Source organism: Aulonocara sp. 'chitande type north' Nkhata Bay, linkage group LG7 (assembly GCF_057382095.1).
Source record: "Aulonocara sp. 'chitande type north' Nkhata Bay isolate Kocher_YH1m ecotype deep benthic linkage group LG7, A_spYH_male_GT1.1, whole genome shotgun sequence".
Classification (NCBI taxonomy): domain Eukaryota; kingdom Metazoa; phylum Chordata; class Actinopteri; order Cichliformes; family Cichlidae; genus Aulonocara; species Aulonocara sp. 'chitande type north' Nkhata Bay.
The window spans coordinates 22,168,296-22,196,086 of NC_141350.1; the positions used below are offsets into that span (position 1 = coordinate 22,168,296).

The 27,791-nt window shown below is 41.7% G+C and overlaps 1 protein-coding gene across 7 annotated transcripts in view; it reads right to left on the reverse strand.

Annotated features, from left to right (window-relative positions):
• Positions 1-51: 51 nt before the first annotated feature.
• ppip5k1b (diphosphoinositol pentakisphosphate kinase 1b) overlaps positions 52-27,791 on the reverse strand; it is a 57,138-nt gene continuing 29,398 nt past the window's right edge. Inside the window, exons 14-31 of one of the 7 annotated variants that reach the window (XM_086299397.1) lie at positions 26,160-26,245; positions 25,769-25,894; positions 23,619-23,663; positions 22,489-22,610; positions 21,522-21,704; positions 21,137-21,278; positions 20,138-20,361; positions 19,728-19,855; positions 19,493-19,607; positions 19,057-19,164; positions 18,825-18,941; positions 18,492-18,632; positions 18,194-18,302; positions 15,296-15,448; positions 13,506-13,568; positions 6,233-6,370; positions 5,828-5,941; positions 52-3,837 (exon numbers count right to left, since the gene is read on the reverse strand). In XM_086299397.1, coding sequence (XP_086155523.1) covers positions 3,746-3,837; positions 5,828-5,941; positions 6,233-6,370; positions 13,506-13,568; positions 15,296-15,448; positions 18,194-18,302; positions 18,492-18,632; positions 18,825-18,941; positions 19,057-19,164; positions 19,493-19,607; positions 19,728-19,855; positions 20,138-20,361; positions 21,137-21,278; positions 21,522-21,704; positions 22,489-22,610; positions 23,619-23,663; positions 25,769-25,894; positions 26,160-26,245 — 2,206 coding nt within the window. In that variant the 3' untranslated portion in view covers positions 52-3,745. The remainder of the gene's footprint in view (positions 3,838-5,827; positions 5,942-6,232; positions 6,371-13,505; positions 13,569-15,295; positions 15,449-18,193; positions 18,303-18,491; positions 18,633-18,824; positions 18,942-19,056; positions 19,165-19,492; positions 19,608-19,727; positions 19,856-20,137; positions 20,362-21,136; positions 21,279-21,521; positions 21,705-22,488; positions 22,611-23,618; positions 23,664-25,768; positions 25,895-26,159; positions 26,246-27,791) is intronic. The other 6 variants (XM_086299401.1, XM_086299398.1, XM_086299399.1 and 3 more) reach the window with 6 other exon arrangements.

The following is a 27,791-nucleotide window of genomic DNA, read 5'->3' on the forward strand; positions in this document are numbered from 1 at the left end:
CAGCTGTGTACTGTATTTATTCTTATTGTATTCTAATTTTTGCGTCATAACTTTTGCACTGTCCACTTCCTGCTGTGACAAAACAAATTTCCCACGTGTGGGACTAATAAAGGTTATCTTATCTTATCTTATCTTATTCTTAAAAGCCATTCAGAGAAGAGTGGAGAGGGAGACAAGGAGAGAGGTAAATAGGATGAGGTTAGAAGGCAAGAGAAGAAAAAGAAAAGGAAAAAGAAGGTAGAGAGGGAAAAGAAGTCCACTCTCTTGTTTTTTGTGAGCACTAATGGCAGGAAGAAAATAAGATAATAAAGCATAAAAAAATGAAACAGGTGGTCGGTGAGAGAAAACGTGAGGATAGAAAGGGGAGACAAGAAGTAGAGGAGAAAACCAGGAGAGGAAAGGCAGAAGAAAAGGGAAGAAAGAAGTGATGAGAGGAAACAAGGAGAGGAAGCAAGCAGGAGACAGGAGGAAACAAGTGGGTAAAGATCGGTAAAATGATTAATATGATTCATATGATTAATATGCGACCCCTGTTTAATAAGACACTATAGTAGCTAATAACATTTAAAATGTGGTGTTTACTGACCGTATCAGGAGAGGTCCAGAGGGCTAATATTACAAATAATATACATATATCAATTTGAAAAAAAAAAAATGCTTTGGAAACTCCAAAATGTGTCCTGTTTTAGCTCAAGTTGTCCGTTTTACAGAGAACTTCAAGATGTCATTAAAACTAGAAAAAAAGGAGCAAGCCTAATGTGGTCAGCACACCAGCAAACCATATCTTGGGGCCACAGAAACTCAAAACATTTGTAGATTCTGGGCCAGCATGGTAAAGGTGACGTAGAAGTGCATTCTTTCTCATGTCCAGCAGGGGGCGACCTCTCTGGTTTCAAAAAGCTGCCTGCTTGTGCAGTTTTACAGGGAAATAATTCTTCACCCATGTTTGTGTTCTCAAACATGATGAATTTCACAATCAGTAGCTGACATGTAGTCACTGGCCACTTCATTTGTTCAAATGCTTAACTGTTAATGCAAATAGCTAATCACCTGATCACATGGCATCGACTCAATCCACTTAGCATGCAGCCATGGTCAACACAAGCGGTTGAAGCTCTGATATTGCAAGAGAAGACAAAACTGGACAATAGACTGGGAAAAAAATATGAGTCTTGAAATGGATAAAAGGACAAAATGAGACATAGGAGGGAGAGAAAAAGACTGAAGAAGAGCAGAGACAGATGAGCACAGGAGGTTGGCCAGTTTGTTTATGCAGCACTAACAGACTTGTGTCTGGACTGTGCTCAATAAAACATCACTCTCACACCATCTATTGCAGCAGGTGTGACAACATGATTTGTTGTGCTTGATAACACACTAAACAACACTTTCAGTCTTTATTTTCTCTTTTTATTATTGCCCCTCTCCTTTCCCCGATGTCACAGCCTGACCTGAACCACAGAAGACAGGGCATCACAGACATCTTACACCTTTAAACCTCGTTAAACAGAGCGCGCACACACACACGCACCTCTCTTTGGCTGACATTAAATAACCACATAAATACACAACTACACCAACATCAACTCACAATTACGATAAAAACAGGTTATTAGCCTTCAAAAATCTAGAACTCTTTTACAAGATGGCTAAAATTCAGAAATTCATTCAACAGCAGACGTTTCAAGTTTCGAAGGTCAGTTTTTTTTTCAATTGAACCGCTTTGTAATGAAAAGAGGGACTCCCCCCCTCCCTGCTGTTTATACTTTGTTAAAGCTGACAATGCCGACTGAACACAGTGCCCACAATCAGATTCAGCTTTTCATTTTGTTTACAGGCTTTTGTCAAAGTAATAACATATATTTTGGAATTTCAATTAACTGTAATTATTTTCTGAATTGAAAGTGAACTGACCGTCCAACAGTTCAGTCACAAACTGATGAACCAGTTGCAACCTTTGGATTATACTGCTTTACCTGAGCATGATTAATGAGATGAGAAACAGTCATTTGACGTTAAAAACACACCTCAATATATGGTGACAGACTGCAGACACAACTATACTACTGACTTAATCAAGTGGCTTATCCCTGTAACTCAAAAACATCTCAGTAAAAGAATACAGCAGGTTCCTAACATTTGGATTTAATATCACATTATCTGAAGGCACATTTACAGATGCGTCTTTGTTCCTACTTAACAGCTGAAGAACACAGAGCTAAACAGCTTGATCAGGCTGGCATGAGTGAAAAATTATAAAATATACTACTCTTTTTTGTTTAATGCATGAAGTAAAACAAATCATGTGAGCAATAATTTATCAGGCACACTGCAAACTTGCATCTCTGCAGATGCTTTGTATGTTACATTAGAGAGTATTTGGGCTGTGGTTGCTTTGGTTACAGTGTTACAAGCTTTAGATGATGGTTTTCAGTCTGCGGGACACCTGATTTTGTAATCCAGACGTTTGATGTGTGAAACAGATATAGGAACATTTTGACATTTTTGGTTAAATTACCCTTCCTTCTTTTCTTGCAACAGGATAGACTTCAGTCATAAACAGGCTTAGAGACGGGTCGGCGACAACTAGGGAAAAATATGTATCCAAAATCCAGTTGGCGATTGGTTGGTGGCTGTTGCAGATCCCATCTGTTGTCTGCACACCTGTCAACAAACAGTCACCAAGCAGCAGTGAAACTGTGAAAAGTGCAAAGCAAACCAGACTCGATTTTCACACCTCTTAGATTCAAACTTGTCCAACATTTTTAGTAGATGAACCTCTGGTATCAGTTTGAGCATCCTGTTTGGTTTTGAGTTATTGACGGAGGTGTTTACAGACAGACTGGCATCTTCCATGCAAACTACACGTGACTGTGGCAAATCTGATAAAAAGGAATCATGAGGACGTTTTACGTCAGTGCTCACTAACTGGTCTCCAAGTCTGTATGACTGAAGCCTTAAATAACATGATTAACTCTCAAATCCAGCAGGTAGTTCAGCCTTTTTAAGGGATGGAAACAGCTAACAGTGGCCTTGTCTAAGGTAAAACTGCTTGAAAAACTAACACTTAATGTTCAATTTACTTATTATTAAAAAAAGAAAAAAGATAAAACATAGAATTTATAAAAAGAAAAGACTACTACTGTTCTGCCATCTTTAAAACAGGCTGTTTCCCCATTCCCAGTCTATTTGCCAAGCTGAGCTAACAGCTAGATATGAGAGCAGTATTGATAATCTAATTCTTGGTTAGAAAGCAGGCGTGCTGATCTTTGGATGAAATCCACCACAGACTTAAAGTCCGTGGCGCATTTGAACCGGAAATGTCGGCAGTTCAGGTGAGAAAAACAGACTGCTGATGTGTGAGGGGAAAAAACCATCTCCAGAGCAAATAGCAAGCACTGCTCTGATCCAAATTAAACTAAAGGCACAAATGGTCTGAATGTTGGCACAATGGACGGTTCAGGAAAGTGTGAGCGATCTGAGGAGGTGGATCGAGGCGATGAGAGGTCCCACGTATTTTTCTTTATTTCCTCTTTATGGAGAAGAGCAGGCGTGGTGAGGATAGTGCAGTCAGTGGTGGTGCAGTGGGGGTGCAGCAGAAGAATCGCTGTGCACAGTTTGTTTGATCATATCGCGTCTGACATCGTGAATATGAGCAGAAGGCTGAATAACAGCGCAGGAAGTGAAGTCGTTACACCGTGGCCTCCGATTCCCAGAGGTCCTTGTGGTTCTCCAAACAGACGGCCTACTCACTGAAGCTGAAGTTCAGACCAGAAGACTCTGTAATCGGGGATGAGGGGCCCGCACTGGATACAGCACTGGAGGGGATGCTGCCATCTGAACAGAAAACACACACACACAAGCTCTCTGTAAACACTTGTTTTCCCCCACTGGTACAAACTGTCGATGTTTTAAAAAGTCCATCCATGACGCAACTAATAATCCCATTACTTTCCACCCCGGAGCCCTCGCTTCACTCTGCGAGTCAGGAGCCATGTTATTTGCTGTTGTACATGCGTCACGGGGAAGGACACAAAGTGAACACAAATGAGAGAGCGAGCTGGCACAATAACAGGAAAGCATCATCTGCTCGTCTCTTCATCTCGTTGCCATGGGGAACTTTATGTAAACTGTTACTTTATGTGCTGGGTTTCATAAATTGAGCCACATGAATGTTTATATCAATAATCTGACTAGAATGTAATGAAGATTTGCCGTCAATCACAAATCAGCAAAATCAAGAATAAGGGTTTAAAGTGTTTTACACTAAAGATAGAAGCTGCGGTTAAAAAATGTTCCTGAACAGGTCACAGGGCTGCACTTGTAAACAGCTGCCCTGTAACTACAGCTGATAAGAGAACAGAGTTACACGAGCAGCAGAAGAAGTGCCTCCCCGTCTGTCTGCGCACTGTGTGGTAAATGAGGCTAAATGAGTTCTGTGCAGTTACAGGCACCAGAATCTGGAGCAGCCACCCAAACCGAGTGCACACGTATAACATGTGCATGAATTCAGCTCACCATCTGAGGGAGAAAGGAGAACAATGAGCTGGTTAAAGATGAAGGGGCTGTGATTTTCAGAGTACTTTTTACTTCAGTTTTAAGTGACTGTTGATGCTGCGGTGTAATCTGCTGCACAGTCTGCTGTTATTTATATACTTATAAACAACAACCACACATTTTTTGTTCTAGTTTCTTTATTTGGATATTTTGTTGTTGTTTTTTAAAGTCATAAGCGTGCTATTGTTTACTAGGTCATAAATTGGTTGTTTTTTTTTCCCCCGTTTTTTGTTTTTTAAAGTTTTAATAAGACATCGAGGGATTAAAAAAAAAGAAAGAAAAAAAAAGACAACAAATTGCCAAAAATTGCAGTTCCTCCTTCGGCCACTTGAGTCTGTAAATCAGTGTGCTTAGACTCCTGCGTTTTGGTCTCTATAATAATTTTCAGAGCGGCTGTATGGTGGGTGAAAATCTGCATTTCGAAGCATTTCAGTGATATTATATGACAAATATGTGGATTGTTTTGTAGTTAAAACTGGAGCAGACTGGGACAGTCTGTCAGTGCAACTGAGTGAAACTGTGCATTTTTTTCCCTACACACTAATTAGCAGTTCATCTGTGTCTGTGCGATATATCCATGCAGTACCCTGCTAACCAAGCTGGCTGCTTTTGGCTGACTTATCTTGAAACTCCCCCGTCTCATCCACATATGAACGCTTCACAAAAGCATGGCTGACATCTCGATGGCTACATCCACCCCCCCCTGCACAGTCTATGATATTTGTGAATGTGATAAAGTGCTGAGTTTCACCTCTCCAACCTGAGATTCCATCTTCACTGTGGTAACTAGAACCAATTTAGCTGAGCTGCCATTAGCCATTTGCTGATTTATCAGCATTTCTAACAGCCAATAAAAAACAATTTAGAAGAAGAAGAGACGGGACAAACACCCTTCAGCACCAGACAACAAACAGTGAAACCAAGCAGAGCTGGACAGGGTGTAAACATGTACAGAAAAAAACTACACATGATGCACTTTAGGGGAGATCTGTTTGTTTCGTGTGTCTGAAAGAAGAAAAAAAATCATTATATCGGTTGAGCTGTAGCAGTAACCACAGTATTGAAGCATTTAAATCTGTGTGAAACTGTAGTGACGCGACTGAGTTGTTGCGGTCTGTGTTGTCATTTAGACTTTTACACGATAGTAAGGAGGGTAAATATTTAAACATGAAGCCGATACGTTTAAAGAGGTTTCATTCTCTTGAAAAACACTTTGTGCAGTGAAAGCAGGTCAACACACTGATAATGCCATGAAAATCATTGCACTTACGCCACAAAGGCTGGCTAGGCGGTCGAAGAGATGCTTCAGATCCAGAGGAGGAAAGAGGCTGCTGCGGGCTATAGAGAGAAATCTGGCTCTGAGAGGCAAACAAGCCAGAGAGCGCTGGAGCAGAGAGAGAAAAGAAAACACATTAGGATCAGTTTACAAATGTAATTGAAGCTCATTATGCTTCTGAGAAATACTGCTCTCTTCTGCTTTTGGATTCAGAAAGTGTTGTTTTGTTGCTAGACGTGGAAATGGCTTTCAAATTTAACTGCCGACTCTCAGGCTTTATTTAAATGTCTTTATATGAATTAACAGATTAAAAACCAGTGAACTGTGGCCATTTATATTCATGCTCAAGATCTGACGATCAGATTCTATAAAACAAAAATTACACTGAAGCTTTCGCACCTTTCATGGTTTTGGCCTGGACCTCACTGTTGCTCTCACACACCGAGTTGAGAAACTCGTCCACCTGCTTCAGGGAAAGTGAGTTGTGCAGCGTCTCCAGCGGGTAGATGGAAGGCACCATGGAGCATCCTTCAAAGCCTGCAGGACAAAGGGTACAATACAGCCGATCGTGTACTAGCAGGAAGAGCGGTGAGGAAAGTACTGCTCTCTGTGCATTACGGTTCCACGTGATTTGAGTGCCATATTAAGAAAAAAAAAATCTAGCAGTGATTTATATTTGTTACCAGCCACACAAACGTTTGCACACAAGAGCTACAGTCGGCAGCGTGTGACCTCTCACAGCAGCTGACTGGCTGTAGCTACACAACACAAGCAAGCCAGATATAATGCAAACACAAATAACCAATTCCTGAGTTAGTGAGACCACAAGAACAAAAATAATATTTTTGTCTTGTTTCTAACATGGTTACAGAGCACTCTGCTTAAAATGACAAGAAAACACACTCGTTACATGTTGCTGCTGATACATGAAGTGATTATAGTAGAGCTCACTTGTGTGTTAACAGGATATGATATGCTTGTTGATTTAAAGATAAGAAAAAATACCGTTCTGTGTTTGTATATGTAATAAGTAGGTGAGGACTACAGAGATTCTTGTGTTTAAGATGTCAGTACTCGAGGTCAACTTCATTTCTAAGCTGATGCTGTAAATGGCATTTCCTTCAGGTGAAGTGTGTGATATAAAGCAAAAATTAATATTAGCTACAGACGAGGTTCTGAAACCACAAAGAAGAAAATAAAGTTCTGGAGAGATGTGGCATAACATTATGAGCATTGCCAGGTGCAGTGAAAAACACTGATTTCATCATGGCACCTGTTGGGGGGGGGGGGGGGGGGGGGGGGGGGAGATACATTAGAGAGCGAAGTGAACCTTTTGCCCTCAAAGTTGATGTTGCAAGCAGGAAGAAATGACAAATGTAAGGATTGGAGTGAGTTTGGTGCTTGTCAGAGCATCTGCAAAACTGCAGCTATTGTGGGGCGGTCCTGATCTGCAGTGCTCGGTACAGTGGTGAATAAGCGACAGTGTCATGGTCAGCTAAGACTCACTCACGCATGTGAGGAGTAAAGGCTGGCCTGTGTGGTCTGATCCAACAGACGAGTAAGTGCAGCTCAGACGGCTGAAAAAAAGTTCATGCTGGTTCTGATGTAAAGGTGTACACAGAGCATCACAGTTTGTTGCGTATGTGGCTGCATAGCAGCAGAGCAGTCAGTGTGTCCATGCTGACCTGGGCATCAGAACTGGACCATGGAGGAATGGAAGGTCTGATCTGATGAATTGTGTTTTCTTTTACGTCACGTGGATGGTCAGGTGCATGTGAGGCATTTACCTGGGGAACACCTGGCAAGCCAGCTGAGGCAGTGTGATGCTTCGGATAATATTCTGGTGGGAAACCTTGACCTTGATGTGGATGTTACTTTGACACGTACCACCTACCCAAGCAATATTGCAGACCATGTACACCCTTTCATTGAACAGTATTACCCGCTGGCCTCTTTCAGCAGGATAATACGCCCGGCCACAAAGCAAAAATGCTTCAGGAATAGTTTGAGGAGCACAACAATAAGTTTGAGGTGTTGACTTGGCCTCCAAATTCCCCAGATCTAAAAGCAATCCTGGTGCTACAATACGAGTCCATGCCTCGACGGGTCGGTGCTGTTTTGGCAGCAAAAGGGAGGGAAAATAAAATATGAAGCAGGTGGTTATAATGTTATGCCTGTATTGTATAAATTTATTAATTAATTAAATTGTTAAATAGGACCGGTACAAATGTTCAGTCTATTTCCCCTCCTGTTTCCTGAGCCGGTTGGGTTGGATCACCAACATAGATTTGATGATGAGCTGCAGCACAAGTTGTAATGAACTGTGAACCACACATAAAAGATTAATTTTCTTCGAGGTTTGTTAATGGTGCGGAAATATTCATGTTACGACAATGAAGAGGAAATGAACAGGAAAAACTGTATTCTTTAAAAAAAAAAAAATCAATTAATAATTTTTTTTTTCATTTTATTAGAAGATTCGTCATATGTAAAATTGCATTACATATACTTTTATGTTCTATAAAATTTATATCTGTATTCATAATTACATTTCTATATTTTGCTTGCTTTTGTTGGTCGGGACAAAAAACCAACCCCCCCCCCTCAAAAAAAAAGAAAACAAAACATCTACATCTTGTGAAATACAACTTTTAAACACTAAAGTGCAATGGCAAGAAGGTGACTTTCACACATGCAGGAAACAGTCCATCAGCATTCACAGTAGCCCAACAGAGAACATGAAGCTCTATGATGACAGTAAGGAATAGATGGAGGTTGAAGTGCTGCTTCCACCTTTATCCATCTACCCAGACAGCATGCTGGCCATCCTTGCCTTCACCATGAATAATGTGCAACAACCATGAATGTGTGCACGGCTATTACCTAAAACAACTTATTCAATTCAAGCGGAACGAAATGCTTAATGGAGAGGAACCTTTCAAGGCCTCAAGGGGCCAAGATATCAATTTATAATTAGTTGACTTGCTTGTTGTTAATGTTTCTCATGGGATTGTGTGCACTTTCAAGAGTTAAGAACATTATACAACCTGTTGCTTCTGCTTTTTAATCTAAAGCTTAGAAGAAGAACAGGAATGGCAGGATACGACAAAGACCTTCAGGCCTTCCATTGACTAATCAAAAAATCTTTTCCTTACCCGATACAGCCTTGAGCAGCTTTATTCATTTGACAAAACAAAGACTAATGTGGAATCTGAAAACAGCTTCCTGCCAAAGATGTGATGACAGCAGAAAAATTATTTTACCGTTTAAAGTGATATTACAAAGCCTCAGGAGGAAATGTTTTGCCAGTTCAGACAAGTTCCATGCTACAGTATTTCTCCTTCTGTCTTTAGTGTACTGTGTAATAGGGCAGGCGTTATATAAAAACACATTAGTTGGCTTTTATCATCTTTCCCTCCTCATCGCTGCTGCAGTGCGTTCACATGGACTTTACAATTCAGCTCACACAGTAGATGCAGTGAGAGGAGAGAAAAAAAGCCCACTGATCCTTCACTGCACTATTCACTCTCCACAAAGGCAGACATAAACATACGAGGCAGGGAACGAATGCAGATAAAGACGGCACAAGTCATAACAGACGGTCATCTCTGCTGAGTGCAGGCAAGCTGTGTTAAGCTGACAATGTGCCAGGACCTGCTCCACAAACACTTTACGCGATCGACAGTTAACGGACAGGCCGCCACTTAATTAGCCAATTAAAATTAGCCAATAGATGATGACCCAGATCTTTCAGACAGACACTGAAATATCTCCAACCCAGCCAAGGGATATTTTGTTATTTTGAGGAAGACACTGTGGAGATTCAGTTGTTACTTCCCAGTGCAAAGGCCAAATTAGCGCCATCAATATCCGACACGCATTTCCACACAGACCTCATTCCTGAACAAAAGCCCAGCTGTAAAGGCTTCCTTTTCCTGCACCCACTGCTCAGGATGGAACATGCACACAATGCAATTAGGCAGGCCTCTAACCATCGCATAAAAGAGTCTGGTTCACCAGACTGAACCGCATGCATGTAGATCCATTAGTCGTCCTTTTTGCAGATGTATTATTTGTTATAATTTGAGATTATGGTTAAAAATGAATTGCTATGTTCTACCAATTCCACAAGTGAGCTATAAATGTCCAATCATATGCAAAGACTTAAAGACACAGTGAAATTAAAGAATACACTCAAAGTGTCTTATCAGGTCCTAATTGTTCAGTTACTTATTGGTCCTTTCAAAATAAATAAAATCTATACGCATCACATTTCATATGGATTGAACCTTTTTCTCACTCCTTGTCATAGTATTCTCCCCTTTTTGGACGCAGAAAGAATGAAACTACAATAATGCTAACAGTCTCTACAGCTCCTTAGTCCATGAGAATTTCTCAGTGCTCACATCAAATCAGAACCATCTTATAAAGATGTGAGAACTCAAATGTCCCTTGAACTGAGTCACATAAACGCATCTTAATCTGCCAGATGCCTGGTACAAAGCTGTGTGATGTGGGATTATAATGATGTGAAAACCGAGCAGCTAACAGGGTGGAGAATTCAGAGGGACGCCATCCGTGTATTCCCAGCCGTGTGGATGCAGCTCGTCCATTTCCTTCTGTGCCATTCATAAGAAAGGACAACATTCTGGTTGAGTTGGAAATTATAGTTGTTTTTACAGATGAACCCAAGACAGTGTTACAAGTGTTCAGGTCAGAAAGTTGTCCTTCCTCACGCCTCTCAAACTTCAGGCCTAATTATTCTCCTAAGAATACTCTGTCTGGGTGAAGCATTCAGGACACATGCCTCAGCCTTGCTTGACTGGAATTATCTGGGCAATTACCTCCACTAATGTCACGAGTGGACATTACATGGACATTCAGCTGGGAAGCTGGAAACTTAATGACCTTTAGATGTCCATTAGATTTCCCCCCCCGGTTCACCTCTGTCAGGTGACACCTAAAAAACGTTGAGAGCTGCAGTGCTCGAGTGAAAGCTAAGTTGCTTTAATAGTTTCACTGTGTCTTTAAATAAGCAGTGGAATACAGCGTTTGCATCTTTGGGCAGATGTGCAAAATGAGAATGTTTATAGTCGGACAATAAATGGAGCATGAGGCAGGGCTATAGATATCATTAACAGGCAGACCTAGGAGGGAAAATGAACGCACAGGCTGCAAGAAAAATAAAAGCAATGAGCCACAACAGATGCTAAGCTGAACTGGCACTGGCAGCATCCCCCTTCTCCCAGCACCGACTGGCTAGGACGAAAGTGAGGAAGAGGAGGCAGCACCAAGTATTTTCAGGGACTGCAGCGGCTGACCGTAGTGAGACTCTGGGAGCTCCTGACTAGACACCAGCTCAGTCTTGAAGAGGCGGAAGTGGTAGGGGCAGTGACGCAGGTGGTGGGCCATGGCCCCATCCACAGCCACAGGGGCAAACCCCAGCAGGGCTGTCTCAGCAGGGAGCCACTCCAGCAGCTGGGTTACGTGAGGCACGTCCGAGGGCTCTGAGGGGATGAGAGGCAGAGCAGGGAGAGAAGAGTAGAACTGGAAAGTGCAGCGGAGCGGGAGCAGAAACGGGAGGAGCTGAAAAGCAGTGCGGCCGGAGGGCATTCGATCGATTGTAGGCTGCAACGGACAAAAACCTCACGGCTCAAACAGAAAAAAAACAGACTCAGTCCCACCTTTCCATTTCAAAGAAATCAAATGCAAAGCAGATAGCCTGAGGTGAAATAGAGACGTCAGGGGGGGGAAACGAATGAATAAAAACACACCTGAGATCTGCTCCACGTAATCTGAATGAAAGGCTTTTTCAGTCAATCAGTGCTCAAACATCAGTGACCCCCAGGGCTATTTTTCAAGAAACTGTATGTGTGGCAACAGAACTGCAATGTGACAAGAGAAGTCGTATTTTAGATTTGTAGCATGAAGGCGTGACTTTCTGACAGATTTCTATCACTAGCTCTGCAAATTGGGCAACTGCCCCAGGGCTCAGAACACTCAGGGGTGGGGTTGGTTCAAAGGTTCGGTGTTCACTGCGTGGCAGGCGGCTAATGGTGACTCATTCCTAACTTGTTTGTATGCACCACTCAATCCCATCATCAGAAAGCAGCATGAGCTTTCAATCTGCAATAAAAGACCAGACATTTGCATATTTACAAATGGAACAGTTAACAGGACACCACAGACCCTCAAACATGTGTCTGTGTGAACCTGATGAATGCAAGTTCATTACTGACCCATTCTTCAGCGTTTTTGCCCGACATCGCTCCTCGGCTGGTTAATCCCACCTGGCTTTCACATCAAAACGACCAAATGAGAACAATTTCACCTCTAGTGCCATTTGAGTGACCAAGCAAATGAGAATATGTGTAAAGCACACGTTACTTTATCTACAATATTTTACCCATCAACATGGTTATGATTCAGAAAAAAACCCCACAGCTGTGATTGCCCTTTTCTCCGCTTTGCATCATAACAACAGATAATTCATCATTGATAAAGTGAGGAATGTCCTTAGTTAAATAATAATATATATAACAAACAGCAGCTTGATGAGCAGGTGGCTGTTCAAAACTGAACTTGGACAATTGTAAATAAAATATAAGAATAATATTTATTGAAAGCAAATACCTGTAACAAAGCAGATCACACCAATGTTAGTGGATCTAAGGAAAACTGTCACTTTTTAAATGGATCATCAGCGCCTATTATTATAAATCAAAATGTGACTACAGGAGAGAAGCAAGAGAGCAAACTGGAGGGAAAGGCCCATGACTGTGGCTCCAGCTGTCTTTAAAAAAATAAATAAATAAACACGTTTCAACATATGAGATTTGTGAATTCCACCAACTCTTCAGCCACTCTGAACCAACATGTGAGACCAGCCTGTGGATCAGCTGACATCAATTCTGCTGACATACAGCCAGCACTAATCAAACTGCCAACATGTGATCAGCTGTCTCTGAGCTTTTCATATAAAACCCCAAATACCGTAAAAGGCCCAAATATGGAAACAGTAAAGCAGCAACGTGTACATCAACTACTACACACCGGAGGAGCCAGGTATTGAACCACAGGCCCCCTGATTAACAGATGCTCTTCCTAAAATGGGTTGGTCCAGATTTTATTTAGTGTGTGTGTGGTCAGTACACTATGACATCACTGTAAGTATGTGTGTGGTTAAACTGGGGTTAAACTAAAACAAGAGAAACACCTATTTAAAGTTTTATTTGGCATTTATAGCAAAAACCCAGACATTTATCAAATAAATTATTTTAGAATCAACAGTGCATATGCCAGTGAGGATTTTTTAATTTTTTTTATGTGCATTGATTATCTACCCGTGGAGATATATCTAAGGAACACGATATATTCCACATAGCTAACCATCCTGTGAACAGCAGGATTGGAGATGAAAACACTTGCAGGCAGAGCAGGTGATGTTAGAGGTGAAGGGCTGACAACATAAGTAAAAACAAAACAAAACCCAAACACCGAAGGTGTGCGCTGGAAGAGAAACAAAAAAAACCTAAAAATCTGAGATGATGTAAGTAATGTAGCCACACGTCACACCTCCCAAAACAGAAAACATAGAAAATGTTTTCCCACAAAACCGTCATGCAAGATAAGAGGAGAACTGGAGGAGTGTCGAAAAAAAAGGCAGACATACCATTAGTCGGATGCCTGGCATACGACACAGAAAATCTCTTTACTGCCGGCATAGACAACAGCTCTGAGGAGATAAGAAAGGTAACTGGCATTATTGGGGCAGCTGGGATCTGAGTCTGCTTGTGAGTCTGTGTGTTTGAACACAAAGGGGTGAAAAGGAAAAAGAAAAAAAGAAAAAAAAAGAAGGAGAAAACCGATTAGCAGAGTTGGCCTGTCGATTCATCAGTGTCTGTCTGCCAACAGATCTGTGTGAAAAGGAGGGTCATCTTTGAATGAACAGAGTGGAGACTGAGTGCTAAGGCTGCTGTGGAGTGGGTGGAGTAAACAACGGACGTAAGAAGTGTGCTGATCTAAATGTCACCGACAGGAACACATCTCCTTTTTCCTCCAGCCTGACTACTACTGGCTGTTGATCACATTCAATGTGTTGGTGTAACGTAGTTTTTACTAACGCAGTAACGCTGCAGACTGGGAAAAATAAAACAGAAAAAAAAAAACTGAGCCGACAGGTGAAATAAAGCTCTGTAGAGCGTATGCATGTAATATACGGTTTACGAAAGAAGAAAACCCACTTTTATGTCAGGTAAGAATCCATTAGGTCATTTTTGGTATTGCAGAAAGCTGTAAAATAAAGGTTGGGAACCGCCTCTCTGAAATGCACTTACCACTGACACTGCAGGCCATCTTCAGATCTGAAGTGTGCACTTCCTTTCACCTTCCCAGCAATAAACCCATCTCTTGTTGCCCTGTTCTTTTTTTCTTTAAACGAACTGGACTGACGTCAGGTCCAGACCCCGACCTGTCTCTCAGACAGCAGCCCATAGGCCTGATGCAACAGAGCTGAGAAAGTAAAGCATCTGCCAGTGTGTAGCTCTGCAGTCAGAGTGACACCAAGTGGATGAACTGACCGGCTCAGTTTGCTGTGTTTAAAAAGCTGTAGTAGAGGGAAAACAAATCCCTGCAGTTCGGATCCATATGCATAAATACACCTAATAGGAAAATGATGACGTCACCTGTAGATGAGTCACATGCATATTCGGGACGCATTAAACAAATTTGTGCGATTAACCAGCTGCAACCATGAGAAATCTATCCACTCCAGATGTTTGTGGTAATTAAACCTGTTGCAAGGACCCCTGGTGGCTGTGGAAGCAGCTTTCTTTCACTTACCATTACCGCCATTACCAGACTCAGGGAAAAGGGATTATTTTAAGGTGGATTACTGGGTCTTATATCTGTTCCAAATAACAGGCTGAGTTTCTTAATGTAAGGATTACCGTAAATTGTGATTAATATGAAAAAATAAAAAGCCAGGCTTTTGGCTTACAGACACACTACTTCACTTTACGAAGGATTGTGAAATAAAGAGGATATGTTAACACAACATGCACAGAGAGACAAAACACTTGAGTCCGAGAGGAGAGCGGGTTGATCGGTTAGCGGTCAAGTTGATGTGGAAAAGTATTAATTGTATTCCAGCCTGCATGCTCAGCATTTACTACACAGCCAATCCCTCTGCTGTCAAATCAGTGCCCTTGCTGCCCATTCTTGCGGGGCAAAAATCATTAGGAGAAACGATGCAATATATTACAGCTGCTGATTTGTTTTGATCTGAAGGGAAAAAAAAATGTCCCCAAAAATCAATAAGATGAATTTAGGAGCAAAAAACACAAAGTAGGAAAGAAAAAAAACAAGACTTTTCAAAGCCAGGAAAAAAAAAAAAGCTTTTCAAATGGATACAGATGAAAAGACCAGCTCCATGCGAGAGGACAGAGAGCGTGGTGAACGTACCAAACATGCCACTCTTGCACGGCAAACTGCCGGGGGACAGAGGAGGCTTCGGGTGGTGGTGACGGTGGTGTGTGCGGACGTAGTCCCGAAGGTTGGGGGCGCTACAGGACACCCCGAGGGCTGAGGCACTGAAGAGGCCAGAGCAGAGCGAGCCTGTGTGGAGGAGCCGTGGGAGTGCGGGGGGGAAGAGGTGAAGGGATGGGTGAAGTGGACATGTGAAGGGTGAGAATTTTTTTTATATATATTTTTTAATTACACACTAAATGGTGTGGCCCAAGAGTGTGTTTGTGCTTTGGGAAAAATGAGTTTACCTGTATGAACACCCTGCAAACAGATATTTATTATATAGATTTGATAAAGTTTATAATAGAAGGAAAATACCTAGATGACACGCAAGCTTTAAGGTTTTTCAGAACAGTGACTCAGTGTGTAAGACCCTTGTGTGAGTGATGTGTGCACATGCACAGAACATGTGGGTTTCCTATACGTCACAATAGCATTTCAAGCAGGCCGAGAGTGGAAATGAGTTTTAGACTTGCTGTACACGAATAAAACAAACTAATCCTCATATTCGTAGGACAAATTCAATGTCCAAAGACTTTAAATGAATATTTTATTTAAATATTTGAAACACCAACTAAGCGTTGTGTTAACGGAGCGTCAGTGTGCTGATGGAGAACTGTGACCTCAGCAACGCAGCACACAAACTGAATGGCTCCACTCAGAGAGGGTTTAAAACATTAGTGTAACGTGGACATAAAGCCAACTGCTGCTTTCAAACGTGATAATTAAGCACCGAGCAGCACGACGATCGGTGCATTATACAGAAAGGGGCACGTTAACCTACTGTAGCGATGTGACATTTAAAACAATAAGGATTTTTAAAGGACCATCACTCATTCCCTGGTGATATCCAGCAGTAAGAAGTGACGCAGGTTGATGTACGCTAGCCTTTGAAAGCTTTCGATCTCTTGTTTTTTTCCACACCACGACTCCACTCTCTGCTCACATTGTTGGTTTTATGGTTTTCTCCACACGTCTTTATTTAGATGGAAGCATGTCATGCTTGTAAGTGTCACCATGTTAGCAGGTTGTTGGATGTTGCATGTCCTTCAAAAGTCCCTTTATTTAGGCTGAGGTTAAACTACATTCATGGACCCAGAGTGGTCTGATTTGGAACAATTTAAAGAGGTCAAAGGGACCTACACTGATATCTTACTTTATGTATGGGACCAAAAATGTTTTGTTATAAGACTAATAATATTTAGAGTAGATTTTTAAGAATTTGTGAGGGCAGTTTTCTCTAGTTGAAGGAGGAACATGTAACTTATTTATATAGGGACAACTAATGTTAATGAAGACGCTTTTCTTTTAAATCACACACTTTAGCAGGACAACCTGATATCTGGAGTGGTTACAACAGCGCAACATGTCAAATACTTGTAATATTATCATCTGCGTTTGTTTCAACTGTGTGAGCTTACAGCAAATTCAGTTTCTGGCAATATAATAACACTTCTTCTGTTCTGACATCTTTTGATGCTAATGTTGCACAATTAAGGCCTTTACGCACAGAGCGCATTGTAAAAAAACAACAACATGAAATTCAGTTACAAATTTTGGGGATGCCAACTTGGTGAGAAAAGGAAGAAATGGAGATTGTGGATTCATCCATTTCTCACAACAAGGCAACAGCACGGGAAATTTGTATAATTCAATACTGTCTTGAGTTTTGAACTTCGAGCACACATTTGTCAAATGCAGCTAAATGCATTGGTCAGATCTGATTATTCACATGTGAAGATTTGAAGAAAGAAAAAAAAAAAAAAAATCAAACTTCATCCGAAAAAACAAATGCAGCAAACTGGTCTCGTGAATAGTTAAGAATAGGTGTATACTCAAAGGTGACCTGTTACTGTATGCTCAGTTCCAACCTTTTTACCCCACAGCTGCATACGGCGGACGGGGTTTTGGCTTAATCCTGCTGGGCAGGCATCGCCGTAGGATTTTGAAATTAATACCACAGCTGTGTCTACCAGGAGGCTGAGGGGTAGAACTGGTGGTCACCGGTATTTTTATTCTTGGCCTCTACTAGAGATGCTTTGTATAATTCACTGTTAAAAATAATAATTTATCTTATACTGGTCCTCGGTCCAGCTCCTCAGTTCATCCACTGTTTTAAACAAAAAAGTTTTGGTTTAGTTTAGTTTTTGTTTTTTTTGCTCCCTTCTCCTTCCCTTTCAGCCAGGCTTCTTCTGATTGGCTGCTATTCACAAACACCTGAACTTTGGATTATCAGCACATATGCTGACCACATTATTTGGAGCAGGGATTTGAGTTATTGAGTCTCTGAGTCTCCAAGTCACTATATGACAATATTAATAATCTTTAATAATTATATTAGTTTATGTTAGTCAAGTCAATATCAGTTATAGTGACATTAAACAAAGAAAAGGCAAACATTAGTAACTAGAGAGTCGGGTTTTGTTTGACTATGAAGGTATTAGCATGTTCACCGTGTTGTCACCTTATCACCTAGAGAGGAGAGGAACACGTCTTTGATCACCATATGACGCAGTGTTCCTGCAGTTGGCTGTGAACATGACTCTTCCCCGCTGACCTCTGGCCAGCATAGTTTGGATTCTGATCCTGTTCGGCTGCCGCTAAGCTAAACTAAGCTGGGGTGGACGCTATGTGAAAGAAACGAGGGACAGACTGAAAGTGAAATGGAAAAGTGGGAGGGTGAAGGGGGTAAAAAAGTCACAGCTGCAGCTCGTGATGAAGAGGAGGCGCAGTGATGACGGCTGGAAATGAATGAGCGGTGAGGCCATGAACGCAGATATGAACACAGCGAAAACACACATTCTCCCACACTTGCTCCAAAAATTAGATCCCTACCTAAGCCACTGGCTGGTTTGATCTCAGGAGACTGGCGTGAGCAGGATATGAAGAGTCGATGGGATGTGCAGCCTTTGGCGGAATGAGTGGGGGAGGTTTCAGAGAGGACCTGAGTGGGGCCAAAGAGACCAGGGATTAATACTGATATCCTCAACATATTATTCAGGGACCTGATGTTTAATGGTTGCTTCAAGAGCATCATCGCACTTTTAAAATGACAGGCAAAAGTGTCAGAAGAGCTAGTTCACACCCAGACCGCATTTTGTCATTTTAACACTGAACTCTGGCAGTCTGGTACCTCCATGGAGCCAGTCTTGCGGTTCCGAATCATGGGAGACCTTCGCTGAATGTTGATTGGATCAGAGACTTGAAGTGCCTGGTCCGGCTCATCCTGAGAAAGGTCCTCCAGACTGCCCTGATTAGGCTTCTTGTCTTCATTCTAATTGGTCAGAGAAGAAAGAAGTGACTGACATCTCTGATCAACAAAACACACCTGATGTCGACACACAACTACAAGGGAGATTTTTACTTTTTAAAACCTTAAATGGCCTCTTGTCTGGTTTGAAACTGAAATTTTTCACATTTTTAGACAATTTTCAACCAGCAATATGAGTGCGGTATGGTCACACACCTCTGAGGAGGCCGGCCGGAAGCCGAATCCAAGAGGAATAGTCTCTTCATCTTCACATCCTTTTACTCCTGGACTGAAGTGAAGCTCCACATGGAAGCGCTCCTCTGAGGAGGGGTCCTGCTCAGCACACAGACACAAATATACAAAGGAGGCTGCGTAAAGGAGCCTGCAATCCTGCAAAGGAAGCTGCAGTTTGGAGGAGGAGGTATGTGTTTCATTTCATCCTGCCCACCTTGTTGTTGTCTTCGTACAGCATGATGACTATCTGTGTCATATAGTTGAGTTCAGTCACAGCGCTCAGGTAGTCCATTGCTTGCTTCCACTGCTGGTCCTTCTCCTCCTGATGTGCAAAGACAAGCAGATGTAAAATTAAAGCCAATGAGTGAAACACCACAGATCTGTGAAAATTCATGCAAGGGCAAGGTAAACATCAGTTCTACAGTCCAATTTAGACATAAGCGTTCTATTAACTTAGAACTACAGTTCAGCTTAGTTTTATTAGAACAAGTCACTGAAGTCATCTTCAAAAAGCCTTCTGTCTTGGAAGGAATACCCTCTGCAATAAGTGCAACGCTACAAAAGCTCTGTTCTGGCAATTCGCCCTCTGAATGTGCACATGCACACCTGCAGAAAATCAAAAAGTCAAAGGTGACAAAACCACTGCATACATTCAGCAGGCCTCCGTAGCGGAAGATGCTGAGCAGGGAGTGAACGTGGCTCTCACTCGTGAAGTAGAGGCGTGTGCGGACGTGACGCCCAGGAGACATGACACCCCGAGAATACCTGAACACCAGGGCGGAGGAAGAGACACAAGTGAGTAACACAACACCTGTAATACTTGTTAATACATGTATGCATGTGGCTTATAAACATGTGCGCTTCAGTAGTGTTCTGTATTCTCACAGAGGGTGCAACTTGTTGACAGCCTCATCCTCATGGGTCCTTTGCAGGTCCAGTTGGATTTTCTTCATCAGGGGAACACAATAAGCCTGGGCGATGTCCAATTTCTCTGCTCTGTTGATGCCATACTCCTGATGTCAATGAACAAGGGGGCAATCCATTAAAATACCATGTTTTTGCATGTTATTTGTGACAAGTCACTTTAATTCAGAAGACATGTTAATGAATAGAGGGTTGATTTGAACCTTGCTCTCGCTGGTAAGGTTTTCTGACTAAAGCATGACATTTTAAATGCGCCATTGGAATAATGTTGCTACATCACTCATTACTAATGCCAAATTTGTGCAAAATTTAAAAATAAGTGCTGGGCAGCACTTGGAAAAAATGCAATTAAAGACACTGATGTGATTTACCTGTGGTATGACTATATCAGCCAGAGCACGGGACAGTCTGAAAAGTTCCCGCGTGTCCTCCAGGTCAAGAGAGGCATTATGCTGAAGGTCATATTTGATGCAGTCGTAGATATCTGGGATCTTGCTGATGTCGTAGCGCCCATTCTTCATGCGGAAGTCTCTCTCCAGCTTAGACCAGCGCTGTAGCATCAACTCCAACGTCTCGCTGTGGTAAAGCTGTAGGTCTGGAGAAAAAAAAAAAAAAATTAAAAATACAGCGACTAATTTTATCATTGTCGTAAAAAAAACCCTAACTATAAAAGATTTTTAAAAAGGTTCTTGAATATTAATTCTCCAGCTTTCTGAAGGTTTTCACACATTTCTGCTTGGGACATTGACATTCTACAGCCACCTGCACAACAGGGTGGAGGCTCTGTCATGGCTCTGGATTTCAGGCACTGGTGTCAGAGATCTTGTTGAAATCATGAATACAGAAAAAACACCCTCAGATTTTTATTAATGCAAAACCACACGGAAAGCATTTTATTTGCAACGGCTTCACTTTTCAGCATGAAACCATGGGAATCACACTGCCGATGTAAGAAGGCAGTGTAAGAAGCATAACTGGATAGAAAAAAACAAAAAACAAAAACACACTATTGAGCAGGGCGGGATCATCTTATCAGAGAACAGAACAAAAAGCAGCCAACATCCAAAAAAGAGCTTTGAATGTCCTTGAAGAAGCCTGGAGAACTATTCCTGAAGACTTCTTAAAGAAATGACAAGAAAGCTGGCTAACCTCATGTTTCAATAAATAACTCCACATGGTTCCAATTTTCCTACCAGAATATAAAGAAATGAGGGGTGGATCAATTTTGAACTCCATATATACACACTACAGTTACAAGCTTTTCTGCATCAGTCTTATTCATACATAACACCTGATGACTAAAATAAATACTGAGGGTTTAAAGACAGTAAAACATTTTAAAAGGCAGCCTTTCTGCAGGTTCTCAGTACCTGCAGACTTGGGGTCCTCCAGTCTCTTTCGGATCTGCGATGTAAGGCTCTGGATGAGGGCATACACCTTGTCACAGGTTTTGACTGGATTCTCTATGACCTTCATGGAGTTCACCAGTGACGGACTGCCAGTCGGAGCCAACTGGGACACGATAGAAGCAGAAGTAAATAGATAACATGTTCTGCCAAACACGACGCATGAGATTATGCCAGAAAAGACGGTCAATATATGTATGAGCAGTTGCAAAATTCTTTGGATAATCCAAATCTTATCTGGATTAAGAGGCACATTTAACTGTTTAAACTAACTGGAGACTTTACTTGCAAACAAGAAATTGCCTCATACAGCTTATCACTAACTGAGCAATTCCATGTGTGACAACACCTTTTGGTAGTCCTGCTCTGTAAAGTCCTGGTCCTTTTGCATGATCTCATGCAGCCTGGCTTTCACTTTCTGCTGGCAGTCAGTCAGAGAATCGCTGTCACTGTCCAGCAGTCCGTTCATGTTGGCACTCTTTACCATTTGAACCAGGATGGGCGTGAGCTCCCCTTCTAGAGCCAGAAGACCCTGCAGACATGCATCAGATTTGAAATGGTTAAAAAATTACATAAATATGTGAGGGTTAAGTCGTGACGAGTAACCCGAAGCAAACAAGGTAGATGAGTCCATTCTCATCACTACGCTTGTCTTGTCATTCATAACCTTAACTAAATGGTAAATGGCCTGTATTTATATAGCGCTTTACTAGTCCCCATGGACCCCAAAGCGCTTTACACAACCTGTCATCCACCCATTCACACACACATTCACACACTGGTGACAGCAAGCTACATTGTAGCCACAGCCACCCTGGGGCGCACTGACAGAGGCGAGGCTGCCGGACACTGGCGCCACTGGGCCCTCTGACCACCACCAGTAGGCAACGGGTGAAGTGTCTCGCCCAAGGACACAACGACCGAGACTGTCCGAGCTGGGGCTCGAACCAGCAACCTTCCGATTACAAGGCGAACTCCCAACTCTTGAGCCACGATCACCCCTAACTAATGTTGTTTCTATTTTTGGGATAAATTCTCAACCTGTCTCAAACTCTTCAAACAGACCATTCCTCTGCAGATGATCAGTTAGCCGTTTTACAGCCATCACACTTCTGTGTTTAATATTGAGCAGTGGGAACATAAATTCCACACTGGCCAGGAAAGCAAGCCAAGCGGCTCCAATTTATGGCAAACAAGTGGGTCTTGTTCATGCAAAGCTGCTTTAAATGCTCTCCTCAAGCTCCATCAGAATCGCTTAAGTACTAAAGTAACATTTATATGAAGAGTTTAGTCTTCCAATACAGTGACATAGTTACCTTGGCAAAAGCAGCAGCCGTCATCTGCACCCTTCCTTCGTCAGAGGCGTAGATCTTCAGGTCATGGCGGTAAGTGCTGTGCAGGCGCAGGAGGCCACAGCCAGGAAACCCGGCATAGTCACCTGTAGAATTGAACACAGAGTGGAGCGCCACAGTTAACTGGCATGATTACAGCACTCAGATGTACAGTACAACACATTTTTTCCCTTTCCTTTTCTTTTTTAAAGAAACGACTGAGTCGGTGAGGTAGTTGAAAGAATAGAGAAAAACAAATTTTAGTTTTGATTGTACCCAATAGTAGCAAAGATTTCCATCAAATATTGCACAACGGGCCAGTACAGCACATGTGCGAGTGCAACATCACTTTCAGTTCAAATGCATCGGCTTGTCAGATTTTAATAGGGTTCGTTTCACTTAAATGTGAACTTAAATGTTGTTGTTTAAGCTGAATATAAAATGAAGTGAAAGTGAAGTGAACTGAAGTTTTAGTAGTCTCCCCAAAATTTGTGACAATAACTCCCCTGCAGATGAGATTAAATATCCTAGATTACCTCTCTTTGAAAACAGACCAAGTCTTTTAACATTCCCAGTATGCCATGTTAATGTAGGGGGTGGATGCAAACTAACGCTACAGATCAAATCACACTGATGCTTCATGCATTTCTCTTCTGCAGGTAGCCTGACGCTGCATCGCCATGCCTCATTTGACAGAGATCAGCAAATCTGGGACGTGATGAAGACATATCCCTGTTTAAAGCTTAACACAGGCCAAAATAGATTTTTATCAAACAACATCTCAACAACTCGTGAAAAAAAATGCAGTAGGATTAGTGTGAGATGATGCGCGTTAGCTTTGAAAAAGAAAAGCTCCAGTCACTTTAGCTGCCCACATATGTACGGGCAAGTGACCTAAACAGTGTCTACATTGGAGGATCATCTTGGAAACACATCGACACAAAATAAAGCAGTCCACAGCAATCTGATACAAAACAGGACTAGTCGCCATGTGAAATTAACCAAAATCATGATGATATGAGGAGAGAGCAGAACACGTTAGTGGACGGAGCGACAAACGCTCAGAATGACAGAGGAGCGGAAGAGCGGTGATATCCAGGAAACCCTTCTCTTACCAAAGTCAATAGGGGAATCGCAGCCAAGGGACCGGCGATTACCGGCTAGTAGTTTACATAGAGCAACAACAACAGAGAAGAGCAGAGTTAATCGACAAAACTTGTGGTGGAGAGAAAGAAAGGATTGAAAACAGTGGCTGGGATGAGACAATTGTCTTCTTTTTATAGATAAAAAAGAAGCAACACAAGGTCTACTTTTAGTTCTGCTTCAGGTTGGTTTTCTTTATAGTTTGAGTTTTGCATGCAGCACAAAACAAACCTTTAGGTAGGACAGGTGATGACTAAATGGCACTATTGTTAATTGTAAGACCCTACAGGAAATAACGTCAAGAAAAGCCTGCAGCTGACTTCTTACTGCTCAATCTGAACAGAGAGAAATTAAAGCTGCTTTTCTGTTTTAAAACACTTTGAACAAAACCCATTTTGGGTGTTCTCAGATGAGGCCACACCTAACTGCAGGACAACTTGGTACAGCCTCTAGGTGGCAGTGCGAGCAGCATTTTCAGCTTAGGTACTGTTACGGTTTAAAAAAAAAATAGAAAAAAAAATATTGAATGTCATGAATTTAAATCAGTACTTTAAAAAAAATGTGTAAGCAGTTCTTCCCCCCCCCCCCACCCCATAGTTGAGGCTACACTTCAATCCAGCACAATGGCTACGATGTAAGGTTACAGCAGTCTTACGTGAATTATTTCTTTATTAAAGTTATATCTTTATTGAATTTTATTAGAGTGGGACACATCAGTATAATTGAATCTACAACACTATAGGAATGAATAGAGCCAAATTAATACCTCTGAGTGTGTCAGTAAGAAGTAGTTATTATTACGAGTGTAATAATGAATTTTATAGCTCAGATGACTGTATTGGCTTCGATTTTACATGTGTACCTAATAAATCATCCACTGACTGCATTTCTGTTTAGGTCCTCTGTCCTGATACTGTTAGCCTTCACTAGAGTTGCAGCTCAGCATCTTTGCTTAATCTCAACAACCTTTCACATCAGACTGTTTAAGCCGGTGTTGACAGTATACTCTTAAATCCAGGTCATAATTCCTGCTTATTGTGGTGCAGACCACGTGATCTTCAACAGAGAGAGTTCACTCTGTTATGGAGCAGCAGTTTGTTCGAACAGTTTTAAAGCCTTGAGGTAAAAATGTGACTTAATGTCCTCAGAAGGTGTCTGCAAGACATGAGTGATTGTACTGAAGTGGCAAGATTAGTCTCATTAATTTTTCCACCTGAAACTAAAGATTATTTTACTACCAATTAACTGCAATTTCTTTAAACTTAAAATGCTTGTTCCATTTAAAAGAAATGAATTAATCTTTTTATATATAAACAGTGTAACTAGGTCACCAAAGTCCTTCATCCCTATCATTGTTTTCCTTATCTTCTGTCTCACTGTTACAGCACTGGCTGTTCATACTAAACCTGGCCAAACATTTTCTGGTGTTTGCTCTGTACGATATTGACAACAGTGAAATTTTTAATTTGATTGTCTTTGGGACAGCTTTGACTGTGAGCACAGAAGCCCCCCCCCCCCCATTGTTTACACCTTTTTCCTTGCAAGTCCAGGCCAATCACAGCAAAGTTTACTTAAAGTTTACTGCCATCTGCAGATGAGCTAAGAAGAAAAATGTGCAGTCCATCATTACTTTAGGCATCAGTAATTTATATTTACAGATGCTGTGCATGCAACTCCTCAGTTCACTTTTCAGTAAACTTTAGAAAGGCTACTCGTAGCAAATCTCTTATGTTTTTTATTTTTATTGCTACAATCTAAGATGTCCCACACTATAATAATATTGTATATAATTGTTGTTGAGTAACACTTTAAAGTTCCTGCTCTTGGCAACAGTGAGTCAGCAATCTTTCTACAACATCACAGCCACAAATGACAATGAGTGGGATAAAAAGACTGCAGCGGCAGCTGGAAGCCTGAAAATCTGGCTTGTCAACTCTAACATAGCCGTTTCAGCCTGACCTCTTTTCACACAGTGCATGTATGACTCCTATCATGTGTTGGCACTGCAAACGGTGCCGTTTTTAGAAATTACAAAGGAGGACTGAAAAATGACACCAGAGCAGAAGGCGTGAGAGCCGTTGTAACGACATCTTATAGGCTAGAGCATGTGTCTGGCTGGTACCTTGACCTCCGGGGTACATGCAGCGAAAAGCCCTGCCCAGCTCCTCAGCCTGAACCCGGCCTGCAGGCGTCAGCTCCCCACCCCACTTCAACACCAGCAGCAGAGATGGGCCATCCTTCTTAGAATCTGAAACAAGAAGCAGAAAGTTTAACATTTGATTTTTCTTTATATAAATAATCAAAACTCTTTTTTTCTGTAGCCATACTGACAAATAATGTTGTCCGTGGTGAGGTGCAACCAAAACACTGAAGGCGAGGCTCCAAAACACAGTTACTAACTGATGACTGATTACACTGACATTCACTTCCAATCACCATTCGTGTGTATTTGTTTACATATAATTTATCGCTGTGACCCAGCACACACAACAATCGGTGTCCGAGTACGATACCTTCTTCCTCACTGGATGCTTTAGGTTTGCCATTCCGCAGGTAGGTGAGCTGGACTTTCCTGTTGATACCTGAGAAATGACCATACCTGGTGGGGGGGATGAACACACACACCATCAAGCAAACACAACAAAGTTTCATATGTATGCAGTGAGACAATCGAATAGATTTCATCTCAAATCAACGAGTTTCGTCCAAATGTTTAGCAGCAAACACACGTCTGACTTTCATTCCATGTTTATGACAAGGCGAGCTTAAGAGAGATAAGACCAAGGCAACAACTTTCAATGACACAACGATCATACACTCTGCTACAGTAAGCACTACTATTAGCAGTTGTTTCAGTCACTTTGGAGGTAAATATTTACTGCAGTTCTTTGTAATTGCGTATCTGTGTGTAAGCACATGAGAATGTGAGCAGGAGCAAAAGGACCACCCAGAACAATCAGACAGGTGGGGCTTATTGGATTAAAATGCAGTATTGGAGGATGCAACAAAGTCTATAAATAATAAGGGAGGAAATAAGGGAAAGCAGGTGCAGACGCTTATAGAAATGTGGAAATGTGGTTTGGTCTCATCTGCGTAGCTCCACATGATTTTAAAGTGGCCAGCTCCCTAGCTCTGTGTCTTAATGGAAGCAACATGATCACTGTTTATAGCTTTTTTAGATTGAAAAAGCAGGATAGCTTACACTACTGCATAAGCTCACAGCACGCGTATAGATGCCCTTCAGACTTAAGGGCCTTGCTATGCAACGCTTGATCACTGTACATGAGCTGGCTTTCCTCTCTACTTCACTGACAGTTTAATTTTATATTTATTCATCAAAAGTCAAAAACTGCAGTTCCTCTAGTACAGGGGTGTCAAACATAAGGTCTGGAGGCCAGAATCGGCCCATCAAAGGTTCCAGTCTGGCCCAGTGGATGGAAAAAGGAGAGTATAAAATTTGGAGTTTTAACCGCGTTTTTATAACCTCATTACCGGTAGTAAAAAAGCTGTAAAAGACCTCCTCTACGGCCATTCACACGGCGCCAAAGTAAATAAGTAAGTAATTAATAGATAAACAATTAACTGAGAGAAAGCCCCCCCCCAAACAAACAAGCAAACAAAAAAAACCAAAAAAAAAAAAACAGGACATTTTCTGTCTATTAACAAAAACAGGACAGTCTGGGCAAATGAACTAGGAGACATTTAATCCTCCACATTCATTTCTTTCAGTCCAAACAGTCCAAGCCCAAAGAGTGCTGATAGATGTCTTTATCCTGTAGAAGAACTAAAACGTATTGTTGAGACTGCACTTCTTGTTCTTATAATTAAATGCCTAACGAATTAAATGTGTAGTTAATCTTCCTTACACCAGCAGAAAAGGGTGCTGGTCTGGCCCACTTACATCAAGGTGTAAAATTAGTTGACATAAAATGCATAGCTTCACAGCCTGCCAGAAAACACTCTAGTCCTGGCCTCAGAATCGTCATAACAGATTTCCTAACAACTCTACAGTTGATGAATTTCTTTAAAACAACTTTGTTACTGGAAACATGGGTGTGGCTGCTTTAACTGGCAAATGTGCCGACACGTAAGGCTGTAGTCGACCGGTGTCTACCAAGTCTCAGCTAAACTAATTAGAGACACTG